The sequence below is a fragment of the Manacus candei genome, unplaced genomic scaffold, assembly GCF_025592945.1.
Source record: "Manacus candei isolate 608988 ecotype Guabito, Panama unplaced genomic scaffold, ASM2559294v1 h1tg000041l, whole genome shotgun sequence".
Taxonomy (NCBI): Eukaryota; Metazoa; Chordata; class Aves; order Passeriformes; family Pipridae; genus Manacus; species Manacus candei.
In genome coordinates this window covers 3,988,588-4,005,426 of record NW_026138089.1, presented here as the reverse complement: position 1 = coordinate 4,005,426, position 16,839 = coordinate 3,988,588, and the positions used below count along the sequence as shown (strand labels likewise).

Here is a 16,839-nt window from a genome sequence, read left to right as displayed (position 1 = left end):
ATCACAACACAGAGGATGAAACCAAGTTTTCCATAGAATACTTAATGCTCCAGGCTCACACTTGGTTGATGTTTGTCTGCTCTAGAGCAAATTCTGCCACATTTGCATGCAAGTGACTTCTGTGTGAGTGATCCCAGTCAATTAACTAAACTCTTTATAAATGTGAGCAGGATTGAATCTTCAACTTAGTGCAAAATACTTTCTCTAGATGGAAAAAAAAAACTCCAAAATATTTTCCACTTTGAGACTGCAATATAAACACCAGGGAGTAATAATGGAGAGACCTTATTTCTTTTTCTTTGCACTAGATTGTTCTTTTATTGCTTTTAAAAAGCAATAGACATTTACCACCATAGCTTCTCAGATAAGTGCTTTATCCACAGACTAAGTGTGAAAATCCAAGCAAATATATTAATTCTTACAATCAGCTTTCCAAGTGAGCTGTGGTGTGTTCCATAGCCAGGGATTCAGTGTCAAAATTTTCATTGGCATATCTGCTAAGAAAATAAAAATGCTGGCCTTGGGTCAACCAAAATGTTTTTAGTACTTTTTTGGAAATTGTCTGAAATTTTCAACCAAAAAGAATAAAGGAAAAAAAGTTAAATTGTTTTGGTCTAACATTTTATCAATTAGGTGTTCCCATGTTTCATTGTGACACTGTGTTTTGTTTGTAAGTTTGAGTTTAACTCTTTTTTAGTTTTATTAGACTGCAGAAAAGGAGATCATTATTTCTTGTCATTTCAGGCACCTCAAGATGTTCTTTTTCCTTCAGTTCTCACTTAGTCTTCAAAACTTGCTGTTTCTGGTACACCTGAAATCAATTTTCCAACCTGAGGAGTGAAACATAGCATTCTCCTGCTTCTCTTGTTTCTTCTTCTCAGAGTTCCTACATCTCTAAGAAGAATATGGGAGAATCATAATTTTTATTTACTGTTCCTTGCTCATATGGGCTGTGACTTCACTGTGATTTCAGTGGGGAGCTACCAGGGGAATCACTTGGCATCCCGAGGGTCCTGCCTGCTGTGCTCTTGTCAGTGGTGTGGGCTATGGCAGGGAGGAGCCACCTCCTCCTTGGAAGCTGGGGCCAGAGCAAAGGGAAGACAATCACTCTTTAGTTCCCTTGGGTGAGAAGTCAGGCAGCTTTGGAGTTCAATTTGATAGCCTCTCTCCTGACTCGGTAACCCTTTGGGCTTCTCAGATTATGGGATTATTCACTTTATTTGTGTCTGCACGTTTGTATGCCTTTTCCTCTTTTAGATTTTTTTTGAAACTAAATACTGTTGTATTTGCTTAAGAATCTGGAAACAGGCTTATAAAGGAAGAAGATGGCTCACTGAGAGTTATAACCAAAACTATAGGTAATAATGTAATGTTTAATTCTCTTAGCAATAAAAAGACAAGAGAATAAAACCAGGCAAAGCTTTTTCAATCAAAATTAGCTGATAATTAAAAGGGAAATGTTACTACCAAAGATTTTTTTTTTTAATTTGTTCTAGTGGTAAAGTTGTAAGTGGAACAAAATCAGCTGAAATGGTATTTTGCTTTTGTTTATAAGTATCGAATCCATAAGGGTTGCTTCAGATTAAGAATGAAACGAGGTCTGGGATTTCCCCTCCTTTCTCTGCTTTGTTAAGACAAAATGTCTAGCAAACTTTCAAGACCTGGATGGATTCTAGAAGGCTAAATTCAGAGTGAGGAAAACGGTGAGTTGAGTGGAGTGCAACACTTAGCTAATAGGGACATTATTTGTAGTTCATTATTTGTAATGTCTCAAAATCATGTTCTGGAGATCTCAATTTCTCTATTTTTTACTGTTCTTCGATATTCCATCTACAATGTTTGTATGCCTCAAAATCTTGTGTATTTCTTGGCTAATTTACAAAGGTGGTTAAGGTATTGTGTTTCACTGAGCCAGTGCAAGCTTTGGTAAAGCTGTCCAGAATAGTTTTACTTTCTCAACTTCTAAGAAAGTTTGATTGAAATCCAACCATTTCTGTCATTAAAGCTGTGAGGTTGGAAGAGGTGAAACAGCTTTATATTCAATTCTAGCTTTAGGGTTTTTTATAATAAAATTTTTCTGGGCTGAAATACCATTTCACATTTTCCTGTCACTTTTGAACAATATATAACTACAGCAGAAATTGCTTTATAACTGTCAGCACTGCTAAAGTTACAGAACCATAATATATTCCACTGTTGTGTTTTTTTTGTTTGGCGTTTTTTGCTTTTTTGTTTTTGCCATGGACTGTTATCAAGATAATGGATATAATGAGACATTTCTTTGTGTCTACTGAGCACACCTAGTGAGTCCTATTTCACCTACCCCTTGAGATTCTCCCTTCCTAATCCCAAGTATCAATTATCTGCATATTTGCTGCCTGACAGCAGTGTCTGAGATTAGCAATTCCTGTGCTTAAGTTTCAGTGGCAGTTGTAACACACATTTTTAAAAGATGAGCAAAATTAACTGACAATTTCATAGTTCTTCTCGGCAAGGTTTTTGGAAGCAAATGCTATTACAGTACTTTTGGGAGACAGTTCAGACAGAAACTGGGCTGTGCTTTACAAACCATGACTATCCTTGTGCCCGTTACTATCTGCTTTATTCCAGGCTGGAATAAGGAGACCCTGAACACCTCCCATCAGTGCTGGGTTGTGCTGGGCAGTGCAGAGCTGCTGCAGGGCAGTGTGAGCCCCACAGCTTGGAGGAGCTGTGGAAGCCCTGCAGAGGGTGGCCAGTGAGCTCTGTGTTGCATAGCCAGCTGCAAAAGGTGCAACTTTGTCTAGTGGAAGGTGACTCTGCCCCCTGGCAGGGGGGTTGGAACTACAGGACCTTTAAGGTCCCTTCCAACCCAAGCCATTCAATGACTGTGTTTCTAGGATCTCTGGAGGAGGATAACAACAATGATTGTTGTATCGTGTGGTGTTAGCTCTCAGTGAGTAGGGCTGAAATGATGCTGCTCCAGGCACTGTGCAAACTTTGGGATACACACTTGTTCTATGCTGCCTGTGAGCAAAGAGAGAGGAAGGAGAAAGTAGGCCCAGGAAGGGAAAATTATTAATATTACTTAATATACATTCTAAGTGCTCTAAATCAATGTAGACACAGATGCATTGGGACCAGAGGTTGCGCTGACATTTGAATGACTGAGTACACAACATTTGACTGCAATTGTCAAAATTCATTGCAAATGATCTCATTATGGTTTTCCATTTTGCAGTTAGCCAAGGTCTTATAAAGTTTCATCCGAAGCAACAGTACTGTTTGACTGCAGAATGCATTGAAGCTGGTAAGCAACAATTTTATCCTCTCAATTATATCATGATTATAGTATGTTAATGAGATATTTATGCCATTTAATTTTTTCACCCATTATACATTTTACTCAGAAAGCTTAATTAATGAGAGGGAAAGAACAACAACCCCAAACTTTTTTAAAAACCACTGTCAAAGTTGCTTCATTTCTGTTTATTTTGTACAATTAAAATTCATACTTTAATTTGGTCTAATGCTAGTCTCACCAGGTTGACTCAAAGTTTCCCATAGGATTTACATTTCTTTCTTTTAATAGGAAACAAAATGTTGAGTGACTGGACCTTCAGGTGTATTTTTTTGCTTCCTTTCTGGTAGTCAGAAAACTAGCGAGTTGTTAAGCACAGACATGCTTTTGGGCCAGATCTGGCACACACTTTATATGGTTTTAAATGAAAACAGGGTAGATTCAAACTAGTTACACAGAAGAAATTTTTATGATGAGGGTGATGAAACACTGGCACAGGTTGCCCAGAGAAGTTGTGGCCACCCCATTCCTAGAAGTGTTCAAGGACAGGTGGGATGGGGCTCTGAGTAACCTGATCTAATTGAAGATGTCCCTGATCATTGCAAGGGGTTGGACTAGGTGACCTTTAAGTGTTCCTTCCAACCGAACTATTCTATGATTTGATGATTAGGTACTCAAAAGCTACTGTCTCTGGCTTGTCGGACTGATTTCTCTCTTACCAGTTTGGCCTGCAAGAGAAACTGGTGGGGATGCAGTCACAGAATGGAGCTAAAAATACCACAATTGTCTTTTCCAATGTATGGTAGATTAGAACTGTATTTGTTTTCTTGTACAGTTATTCAGCTAAAGGTAAACAGTGCATAATTTCTGGAATGCTAATCACAATCTACTTAATATGTTTTGCTACTAAATTCCTCAGGCAATTAATTCTATCATGGCAACAATGAGGAAAGCCTGTCTTCAGGTGTCTGGCTACAGCAGTTCATGTTCCTGTAGTGCTAAATTCAGTCATCATTGCTGTATGGCACTCAAGAAGTTTCATTGTAGATATTTTTTCTTTTGTTGTTGTTGTTGTTGTTATTGTCTGTTTCTCATTAATCATAATTTCTGGACTGTAGCCCTTTGTAATTTTCTACTTAGGAAAAAGTGTTCCACAAAATCTGTGGTGTCTTTTTTTACAGCTGCTGCCATCTTGAGCAAGATAAATCAATCCGTAGATCCGTGTGAGAACTTCTATAGATTTGCATGTGATGGCTGGATATATAATAACCCTATTCCTGAAGATATGACAAACTATGGTGTTTACCCTTGGCTGCGACACAATGTGGACCTCAAACTAAAGGGTAAATATGTCATTTCTGAAAGTATCTGATTGGCTTGTCACTGTAGCTTGTTAATTGGCTGTTTTTGAAATGACCAAAAGTCTGTACACTTCTGATCATTGGATCACATCCAACAGCCCAACCTGATGTTCTCTTTTAAGTGTATTTCTGTTGTTTTTATTGAAAATCACATTGAGAGATAGTGAATTATAACAGAAATGGAAGTTGGGAGGAAGAATAGAATTGCTGGAAACTTTACCAGTGAAGAATGGAGAGGTAAATGATACTCATTATACCAAAAGGAAAGATAACAGCATTTAACTCTTTCCCTCTTGCAGTAAATGGTTAGACCAGAGTGCAGAAGCACAGCACACACGTTTAAGAATGTCCCAGAATCAGACAGTTGCCAGTCTGGTACAGCAGTCTAACAGTGGCCAACAGCAGGAAATAATATAATAAGGCAAAACCAGAGTGATATTTTCCAGTATACTCACCTAGCTCTTGGCAGAGGCAATTCACAGACTTCCGGAGATGGAGGTTAGCTGGCTGTTGGGTTTCCTTCAGGTTGCCATTCAGGCTGCCATTGGAGTACCTGAGCTATCATCAGTGAAACAGAAGGCTGCTTAAGAATGTGTTTCTGGAGGAAAAAATAGCCCCAAGGTGGAAACGTGTAGGAAGAGAGGTATTTTAATCTTCGTGTGACTTGAGTTTGTGCTGTACTCTGTGCTCCAACCACCTCATCAGGAAGCCCCACAGACCAACTGGGAAGAAAGGATGGTGATTATTCTTAGGTAGGAAAACCCAGCCAGATTCTTATAGTCTTTGCTAAAAGTGAATCATACGAAGGAAGGGAGATGTGCAAGATTTAATATTGTTGTTGGTGTGCTTGAGCATTGTGCACCTAGAGCACAGTATTGACCTCTTAGTTGGCATCAGAGCCTGCCCTGAGCTCACCACAGAACAGAGGTCAGTTTTAGGATGTTATGCTTAAATATAGGATTTCTTTTTCTTTAGATTTTATACATGTGTGTAAGCATCAAAGCCCTTCTCCACTTGCTTTCTTCAGTCATATCATATTCAATTTTCACATTGTTAAATATTTTAAAAGCTGCATTTGATTTCAGAATATGGGTTTGGGTTGTTAGGGTAGGATATGATCTCAAGATTTCTGTTTAAAGTCTGCTGAAGATGTCACAACCAAAGGGAAAGAAATATTGCCAGAGCCTGTTTTAAGTTATGCTTTGCATTCTAATTGTTCTACTGCCAGAATTGGGCTGTATTAGATAACTGCACATCCTGCATGAACCACAGCCACAAAAAGCCCGTCCTAATTGAATATAGAGTAGCAAACTGTGACTGTCATCCTTAATTTCCTCTTTTACAGAACCTAATCAAGGACATCATGCTAAGCCACATTTTTATTTGATTTTTTTTCTGCAGTCTCTTTAGAAGTTGTTAATCCATAGGTAGAAAAACACAAGACCAAGAAAGAAACATCCAAATGCCAAGTATTTGCTTAATGGAAACTTTATATCAAAAAAAGAGTGTATAACTATTTTAATAGGAGGCCTAAACTGCTCCTTAGCATGAAACAGAGACAAAGATATTGAAATGTTGGTTGGTGTGCAGCAGGTTTTTTTAATACAACATTTGCCATCTTCTCCTTAACTTAATAAACTTTTCAAAACATATTCCTTGTAATTAAAAAAGGAAAAGGGAAAAAAAGTGTTGGATATCAGTGTTGGCAGCTGAAATTACAAGGCATAATTTCAGCCTCTAGGTATATTTGTGTTTTCACTTGAGTTATTTCAATAAATTAGCTCAACACTGAGTTATTAATTTGTGTATGACCACAGTCTTGCTAGAAAAAGTTCTAGCAAGAGGAATAACTCTTGCATAGAGAAACAGTTATATGGCTGACCAGACCCTGGAAGCCAATTTAATCTTTCCTTCTTTGAGAACTCTTAGTGGAACTTTGTACTTCATCGTAAATGTCCCTGTTTGACACTCAGTACATTAAAAAAGCCCCAGTCTTTAAAGAGCTGATTATTACGCAAGTTCTATGTTGTGAAATATTTATCATATTAAAGAAAACAATTAATCTTGAAGTGATAACATGGCTCTGCCAGAAAGCCACATTTTTCATATTTGATATTCTTTGATGGTGTGATATAGATGGAAGCATTTATTCAGGCTATATATTAAAAAATGATGTTACTTATAATAAATTATTTGAACATCTAATCTGTTTTCTGGTCCCCGAATGTTCCTAAGCCTGTTCCTGTTCCTGAGAAAGGGAGTTTGGGCAAAAACCTGTGGCCTTGGTTACACAAGCATATCTTAAATATTCTTGAAGCTTAATATTTTTTTGCTACAGAAGAAGATCTTCCAGTTGATAATGGGTATCATGTGTAAGAATTAATTTTGTCTTACCAAAAAAGGGTAGGTGTAGCTGTATAACATCCTGAACCTTGCATTAGGTATTACTGGGTTTGAGAACAAAGAAATTTTTTTTCTATTCCTTTTGGGGTTTTGGGTTTGTTTTTTTTTTTGAGGTTACAGACACAGAAGAGCATATGACTTTGCAGATGTCAGCTTCAAAAAAGTGTAGAACATTTTCTGTATCGGTGTAGCGGGTTTGTGTAGTTAAATAAGGTCTGTGGTGCTCTAATAGGGAATTCCAAAGAGTGGAATGGCAATGGGTCAATGGAAAATAGCTAAGAACTACTGGGTTGTAGATTTTTTTGCCTGCATAACTTTAGCTGATTGAAGGAACAGGATTAGAAACATTTGTTTCAGGGTTTCTCTAGATCTGTAAAACTTAATATGATAGTTAAAAATATTTTTTTAAAGATTTGGATTTATAATGGGCTAAGAATATATATATATAGTGCTCCCATGACTTTCTCTAGCTTAGAATGGATTCAAACTAAAACCATATCATCATTTCCCCTTTAATTTCTTTTCCATGCTTTGTTTGAGGGTCACTTGGATTTCTTTTTCTGCTCTCAGAGGAATCCACAAACCACATGTGTAACTTACTTTGATCTCCTGGCTATACAAAATGAATAAAATCCTATCCTGGCAAATATTAGCAAAAAACAAAGTGTTAGATCTTTCCTTGGACATGACCTATAGGAGGATTTCATGTTTTGTGGAGGAAGGTAGAGAAGATAATTTTAGATAGATAGAAATATGTCTAAAGCAGAGAGTTATGGTTATGGTTATGACCCAAATCCAGGTCATGGATATGTAATATTTGGGTTAGAATTTCTTGGTTCCTTGTAGAACTGTCCTGGAGAGGACTGGGGTACTCTTGGAGTCCTTCAAAATGGAAAAAATGGTTTGTCTGTGGCATGTGCTGTATGAATGAGAGTGATCTCAAACTGCAACAGTTTCAGTGAGGTCAAGATTACAGTGTCTCTGTGAGTTAATAAATGTTTCTTCACTTACCATAATATTTTCTGCAAAGCTATTTGTGTTCTTGATGAATTTTTCTGTTTTGATTTGCTGATCTCAATTAAGATTTTCGAGAGTGCTGTTGTCTTACTGTTGAAATGGGGGTGGCTTTCTGTGGATAACTCAGAGCTGGAAATCTGAGGCAAGTAAATAAGTACCTATTACCTATGGTGAATGTTGGTTATGAAGCAAATGCTTTCTTTTCCTTTCTCTGAAGTCTGCAGAACAGCTGGATTATTTTTTTTTTCTACAAGTGACCATGCAGGAAGCAATAAATTAAAAAAAACACAACAACAGTACATAACAACACAAACATTCCTAAATCTCAACAATGCAAAGAAGCTGATTTAAATTAGGTGAATCGTTTATTAACATGTCTTATGTTAATAAGACCTTTTATATTTAGTTTATGTCTGTGGAAACCAGTTTACAAATTAAGTCTCCATACTGTTCCTGGCCCAATGACACACCTACCTCAGACTGATTTGCTGTGCTAAGTTTTGTAGCGTGATTGTTTTCTGAAAGTCTGTTTAAAATGAGGAATTACTATCATGACAAAGAGAAAGAAATGGAAGCCTTTTAGCAGGACATGATGTGTGGGTTTTTTAAAAAAGTGAGACAGACAGAAAACAAAATAACTTGGCAGTGTAGACAACTTTTCCCAATAAAATCTGCAATGGTTTTCTTTGGAAAATGAATTCTTTATAAGTAAAACCATTAAGGTAAGAATATCTCAGTTTGGAAATTTATACTGTTTATCTGTAGGGTGGTCCTTTCAGACTAATCCCAGAAGTTGGTGTTGAGAAGTTGCTGTTGAGTGGATGCTGTCCTACACAGAGGACCTTGTGCCACAGGGCTCTTTTAGGGCTGTTTTCTCTTCTCCCACAGTCCAACTGGTGCTCAGTTGGACCCACTGTGATAACTCGGATGTGTCCCATGGAATCTGTAATGTAGCTGCTGACACTCATCCTCAGATTTCTGTATTAGCTGACCCATCTTTTGTGATTTGTTTACTTCAAAGGTAGCTAGTTGAAAGGTGTCCTGAGTAAGGCAGAATACCAGCAGTAATTAAAATAAAAGCTTCAGAGGATATTTATGGCTTTGTCTCCAGTATCTTGTTGGATAGCTGCTCCTGGATAACAAGATAGCAGCAAACAGCAACAGCATTTAATGCTGTTTTACTTGGATTTTTCTGCTATAAATGCATCTCTTTTCAATCGCACAGACATTTTTTTTTCAGTGGTTCAGATCTTTCCTACAATGGCCTATTCATCTGAATGTGAGAAAAAACATAAGTGGCACAAGTGGCACAAGTCAGGTAAATCTCTCTGGGCAAGAAGTTATAGCTGTTTGGTAAAATGAAGTACCTAAATCAAAGGTGGAGGAGCCAGGACTTTTCCAGGCTTTGTGGTTGCTCAAGATGAAAGTTGTATTTGTAATGGGTGATTTTGGGAAACCATGAATACAGAAAGGAGATAATTTTGGTTCCTGAATGAGGTTTTAAGGCAGCATAGTAACTGAGCCACAGGATTCCCACAGCACCTCCCTGACTGGGACGCTAGAATGGCATCCTCCTCTGAGCCCCGGCCTACAACCAGAGTGGGGCACACTGCTCACTGCTGTTCCACGTGTGGCACAATATTTCCCCTTTATTTACAGTGAACTTCTGTTTTGGATGATATGTTCATATCTGTAGATACTGAATTTCAAAATTGTTTGATGACTGTATTAGGACTGGTAATTTTACAGAATGAGGATTCATACTTTGGAAGACACAGCAGTCCGTGACATGCGATTCCCTTTTTCTGACAAAAAAAAAAAGTACGTTTCTGACAAAAAGCAAGTACATGTTGAAAGTATTACTATAATGAAGTAAATGTAACGCTGCCATTTAGTATGGAGCTCCACCTATATTGTAACAACTGGGAAACTTGCTATCTTCTGGTTTAAATGTGGTTTAAACTCTTCTACCTAATATTATAATGACATGTATTATCCCCTACAGCATAACACTGGGGGGCTAGAGGGGCATGGCAGGGAAAAGGGTAATACTACTCAAAAGAGTAAGATCTATTATTGAAATCAGATTTATGAACAGAGGCTCTTGAATCCCCATAAGATGATTTTTGGTTTAGTTACAGTTTGTGTGCAGCTATGTTGACTTTTGGAGGAACTCACATGATGGGCTTATCTTTTGATATACAAAACTCAGAGAATTTACAAAATGCTGAAACTGTAAACAAACAACATTTCCGTTTAGGAAATGTGCTGTATATTAGGGCACTGAACAGCATTAGGAAACATTTATGCAAGCACAGCTGTGTCAATGCCATTTCTGTGAGAACTTCCATATTGCTAAAATGGATATTCAAGAAGAGAACTGGGGAATTTCTTTTCAAGGGTGAACCCTAAAATGTCAGTATATTGATTGGGTTTATTTGTGTAAATACAGCATCTTTTCATGAAATTGGTATTTGGGAACAGTTGTTTGATTTACTTTATTTATGTTCCTTGGAAATTAGAACCTATATGTATTGATTAATTACTAGATCTTCATGAATTCTTGTGGAAATGCATATTAATTATGTCCTCATTAATGCAAAATTAATTCATAATGATTAAATATTCCATCCGAATGTCGGAAGAATTAATAATGATGGGCTGGTTGTTTTCAAGAGTCTCTGCTCTATCCATGGTGAGACAGACGCTGCCATCAAGAAATAGGCTGAGGAACATTAATTGTATCAAATACAAAACATATTGCCCTGAATTGATAAGGGAAATGTGTTGATGATTATTAAAGGCTTTTAAACCCCCCCCCTCAAAACAAACAAACATAAAACCCCCCGAAACAAACCAACCAAACAACCCTCTCCCTCCAGATCATGAAGTGGGTGGGGGAGATGCAGTTTATCAAAACAAGGCAGGCCTAGATTAAGGCATCAGCTCCACAAAGACCATTCTGATGAATAAGCTCATGGAGCTGCAGAATACATTGTGAGTTTTATTAAAGAAAAAAAATTAATGGTTGGAAAAATATGGAAACTATTATATTTTAGGTATATCTCGGGCTATGTAAGCCAACACAAGGCCTTCCAAAAGGGACTATTAGCCCCATTCATTGACATCCTGGATGCTTCTGCCGTGGCAAGAGGTGGGAACATACAATACAGCAGGTGGTAGGGCAATCTAAGTGGTGTCTAGTACTCTGCATTATTTCATATTCCTGTGTGAACAGGGAGGTTGCCATTACAAAAGTTGCTTTGAGTGATTATTTCAAGTCCTTATGTACTCCAGTAAGATAATTCTGGTGACTAGTATTTGCAATGGGGAACTGAGATAAAAAAGGTAAGAAAGTAATAGAAAGCTGGTTAAGAAGAGAATGGAAAAGACATGAAAGTGAAAATAATACATGCTTTGGTAAAATGTAAAAGCTACATTATAAGCACCAGAAAGGTGTATTGACTTGCTATTTTATTTATTTTAGACTCAAAGTGAAAAGCTTTAATTAGGCAAGGATGATTTTAAGCATATGGAGAAAGACTTTTGCAAGTCTTTAATGCGAGTTTGGTTTTCCATATAGATATATATATTTAGCAAACAGTAGAGAAATCTGGACTATAATGCATCAGAAACTCAAAAAAGGTATTTATAACATGCAGTGAAATAATTTTTTACTGCATTAGACTTGGACTGCTTCCCTTCCTGTCCTCTGAAACTGAGGATTGTTTACACCCAGCAAGGAAAAAAAGGGAAGAAGAACCTTAATGTCAGTAAGGTGTCAGTACTTTTAACAATTATTTAACTACAGTCATGAGAAAATTTTTCATTGCTTATTTTTTTGGTTGCGAGAGAGTGAAAATTGTATCTTTAAAAAGTGTGTTTTCATATTTTGGAATTCTGGAAACAAACTTTTGTTTGAAAACCAATCATTTGCAGCTCACTTCTTGTAAAGGGTCAGGCAGGGAAGAGGACTCGTCAGACTTTGGATAAGACACCTGAAATAACAAGAAGCGCTACAGACCAATTAGTAGAACTAGTAGTTTACAAAAGTTAATAAATTTAAATTAGCTCATATTTTAGGGAAGCCTCAAAATCCAAATATTGCTATCAATTGTTAATAGAGGAAATGAATTGTTTTGTACACTAAAGTTGCATATCAGGACAAATTCTCAGAAGAACTTTTGTTTTAAAGGTATAAAGGAATTTATTGAGGCTTTGAAATTATGCATTTGAAGTTGGGTTACACCAGTGTCAGAAGAGAACTGTAAGTAGGCTTCTGCACGTCCACTGGGGTTTGTCTCTGTGGTATTTTCCAGCAGACGAGATCTTGCTTTGCTCTTCTTCCAAGGCTTCCAGATGCAAAGCAGCTCTGAAATGGAAGCTGGACAGGTGCATTTGTGTGGGAGTTTGATCTGTGCTAATAAACCTGCCAGGAGGGGTAAAGTTGTACAGAAACATTGTGTTGCATCTTACAGCAGGAGATGTGCATGTCTTTTTCAGGAGAGTGCTCTGTGAGAACAGATTTAACTCTGAAGATAATCTTGGCTTGACAATACTTGTTTTGTTCACAAAAAGTATGTACAGCTTGGAAATGTCAGTGAAGTCTGTCACTTCCTTTTAGAATATATATATGTGTATGTGTATATATATGCATGTATGTATATATATATAAAATACATTATATATATATATATTCTTCACTCTCCCTTTTATACTCCTCTTCAGCTATCAGGTTTCCAAACTGATGAGAATAAAAATACATGTATCAGATTCTCTTCTTTGACTATTTTGTGACCTGAACTGTTGCAGTCTTTAAAATTCATATTTTCATGTAGCAAAACAGGAATGTTACCATTGGTTGAGTGATCTCAACAGTCTTGTGTATAATTTTGGATGCTGTGGCCAGTGCTTTTATTTTGGGGTTGAACATTGTGTCCCTTGTAGACACTATGAAACTTACCACTGCCAGCTCTCCTTCACTTCATTTTGGGTTCTGAAAAAAGGAATTGGAAACCAGATACTCTAAATGAACGTCAGCTGACCCCAAACCATTCTGAAATCATCACTCTTGGAACGTGTAAGATCATGTTACTTAATTAAGACTATACGTTTATCTAACTGTGATTTCCGTAACAGCAGCGTGGTTCTAAAGTTTTTGTGTGTGCCCTTTGGCATCCTAGCCAAATCTTTGCTCTGTGAACTGTACTGAACTTGACTTTTTAAATCTAGTGTGCTGAGAGTTTGAAGTAAGGGCGATACCTCCACGACACTGTTGGAATCCTTAGATAACCCTTCTGGCACAGTGCAGTTGGCTGCTTGGGTTTCAGGCATTGCAGTTGCTTCCCAGGAACTCTTTTGCCATAGCTCTTAAGTGTGAAGAAAATATGGGAATTAAAGGTTAGACATTCTTAATGAGGACTAGATTAATCATAATTATGTTATAGTTCAGGGACATCACGGAATTACATTCTGCACACAGGTGGTGTGCATTTGATTTGATTGCCAAACTCAAACCAAGGTTCGAGTAGGTTTTTCTTGACTTTTAGGTGGTAACTCCTCACAGAATACCCTTAAAACAACCTGTTGCTGGCATCAGAGGATCTTCTGCAAATTTCCAAATGATAACTTGGGTTTAGTTTCTTCACAGAGGTAGCATGTGATAGTGCTAACGTAGGGAGCAAACAAAGCTTCTCAGTGATAGCTGGAGATGGTTGAACAGCTCTTTCTTCACATCAGTTTAGAAGCCCAATCCCTATAGCTGTAGAGCTGCATAGGGGGGAAGGTGAAGAACAGAATCTTTATTGCTCAAGAATTGAAAGATAAATTCATTGTCATCAGGTACTTGCAAATAAACTCCCTTTCCACAAGCAGAGTTCCTGCATTTTGGTCTGAGAAACTGAAGCTCATAAATATCCAATATGGAACAAATATCTGGCTACTAGTTACTGCTACCAAAGGGAGAGCATGCTGTTGTGTGAGGCTGTGATAGAGCCTTACTGGGGATGCAGCTCATGAAAGCATCTTCTGACTGTGGCACACTGAATGAATAGGTCCTTGGGCTGCTTTCTGAGTCTGATCCCGAAAAGAATGCGTTATGTTTCAGTTTTAGTACTGAGCATCATCTGGGCAATACTGAGCAACTCCCACTGTCACTGACATTAAAGGGAGTGAAGGGCATTCACCATCTCCAAAAGATCAAGCTCCTTGACTGTCTGGATCAAGTTCAGCAAGTTTTATACTCATAAAGGAGCACCATTGCTATCAGTAGGAGTCTGGCATGAATTAGATAAAGAGGAATCTGGCTCACTTTATCTGCAGCAATGGATAGTGGCTGTGTCTCCTTGATTCCTCATGTCTAAGAGTGCTTTGAGATCTGTATCCTAAATATGAAGAGTGCAATTCCAGGAGCAACTATTAGATTATTTCCCATGACCTTTCTTGTGTCACAGACAATTACATTACTCATGTAATGCAGCTCAATAGCTTGCAGTGGGATAAAACATAATTCACTTTGGAATAAATTTTATCTTCCAAAAAAGGTTCAAGTCTTGAAAATGTTAGGGGGCAGAGAAGCCACTGTCTCCTCTGCTTGCTGGTTCCAGTGGTTAATCACTGTTACTGCTGAATTTGTCTTCATCTTCCAACAGCCAGTGCTTTCACACTGTGATTCCATCACCCTTTCACATCTTTTGTGAGAAAAATCATGTTTCCTCATTGCATGTTTGTGTTTTTTTTTAAAATCCCTCTCTTCTATTTCTCAAGCCAAAGAAAAAAACCAATTGTTTTGATATTTTTCTGCCCTCTGTCCAGTTGTTCAACATTGTTTTTAAATACAGGCAGCTGAAGGGCAGAGAGTGTTCCAGTCTGTCTCACCAGCCTGTACAACAATAAGATCATCTCCTCACTTTGGTACTTCTCTGGTTTTGCAGTCCAAGACTGCTGTCTGTTCTAGAATTACCCTGGGAGTTCATGCTGAATTATTTGTCTGCTTCTAGCTTTTCACTCTTCCAGGGTTACAACCTTCCAGGAAATGGGATGTCCCCTGGGGGTTCTTGTATAATTTTTGTTTTATAAAGTCCAAGCATATTCCCAGTGGGATGTTTGCACATGCAGTTGTTTTTCTTCAAGATACAAAGCATTATAATATATTTCAGACCATTGTCAGATCCACTGTGCAAACACTTCAGTTTGCATTTTCCACATAGAGTAAATGTTTGTAAAAGGATAAGGACAGAAATTAGTGGAAAAAAATGCTACTATCTTTACTAGCATGACGTATTCTCCATATCTTGGGTTGGAAAGTGCAGAGAAAACTTGTACTTTCTCTCTAGAATAGGAAGTAAGCTTCATGAATCCCATAGTGCAGGGGATTGCAACTCAACTATATATGCAGAAAACTACTCAGGATTGCAACTCAACTATATGTGTAGAAAACTATCTGATAGCACAAAGAATATATACAATCTGCTGATCAGGACACTGATAAATTGAATCAATATTTCTAATTGGAATAAATGGCATGCACATTTCTTTTCTCTGCAAATCTGGCTTTACAATCCCTTTTTTGTGCACTCCATGTCAGAAGAGAGAAAGGTACAGGATTTCTTGGTGCCATAAATAAAATACGATGGTTGAAAAGTGAAGCTATGCAAGACAGTGGGCTGGAAAATCAACGAGGGCTGGAAATGGAAAGTAAGATTAAAGGTAACACTTGGCCACAAGATTATCCTTAGCAGCTTCAGAATAGTATGCAGTTAAATAAACACTCACGCAAAGCTTACTTTGTAATGTGCCTTGCTCTCACTTTTAACAGCAGATGATTGCTGTTTACTGGAGGGTAGTGAACCACAGGAAGTTGGCCTTTTTTAGCCCTCTTGCCCTGGAAAAGAACTATGTGAAGGCAACTCAATATAAACTCTCTTCCTTCCCTTCTCAGCTCCCCACCCCCAGCTGTGGCTTTTTTACTTGACTATGTATCTGAGCATCTCCAGTTCAGACAAGTGAGGATCACTCCCAGCTATGGAGTGGGTTTGTTTGCTGGTGGTGCTGAGCCTTTGTGTTTTGTAGAATAGCCAGGGAGCACAATGATTCAAACCTGCCTGACCTGGGGTGCCAGAAGTACCACAACTTTGATTGCAATGGGAACATCCCCACCCTCAGCCCCTTGGTAGAAGAAACCAAATGATGAAGCGATTTGCAGTCTCAGAAAGTTTAGGATATCATGAACACCTTTAAACAGTTTCTAACTGTTCAAGTGGTACTTGCTTAATGAGATGAGTTATGTTGTTACAGTGCTGTGGAGTGGAATTGCCAATAGGTTTTGACACTTGCCATAACTAAGTTTTATGTGAAGGGAAATATAAATCTTGCATCTGGGCATCCTGTGCATATGGAAACGTGGACAATGAGGTGCTGAGATCAGTGCCACAGGCCAAGATCTTTTTTTATTGCCAAGAGAATGACTTTGGAAATAATTTAAAAGTGAAGAGAGTAAAAGATGTGAGTGAAGAAGAGCTGCTTTGTTAGAAAAGCCACTGAAACATGTACTTGATGTTTGGCCAAAGAAACATGATCCAAACTTTATGTTTGGTGGCCTAAGCTATGCTGGTTCACTTTGCTTTTTCTGGTGATTTTTGGTTATGATATTCTGCTTTGCAGTTGTGACAGGCTAGTTTTGTAATTCAGTAGCAGCAATAAATTGTTAAATTTTAGTTGACGTTAATAACAATTCTATGCCTTTTCAGGTGGTTGCAAATCAGCTTGGATGGTGGGGGT

General features: G+C 37.8%; 1 protein-coding gene across 1 annotated transcript in view; it reads left to right on the top strand.

Moving 5' to 3' along the window:
- Positions 1–16,839, top strand: part of PHEX (phosphate regulating endopeptidase X-linked) — a 100,592-nt gene that overhangs the window by 1,559 nt on the left and 82,194 nt on the right. Inside the window, exons 2-3 of the mRNA XM_051794868.1 lie at positions 3,221–3,289; positions 4,462–4,623. Coding sequence (XP_051650828.1) covers positions 3,221–3,289; positions 4,462–4,623 — 231 coding nt within the window. The remainder of the gene's footprint in view (positions 1–3,220; positions 3,290–4,461; positions 4,624–16,839) is intronic.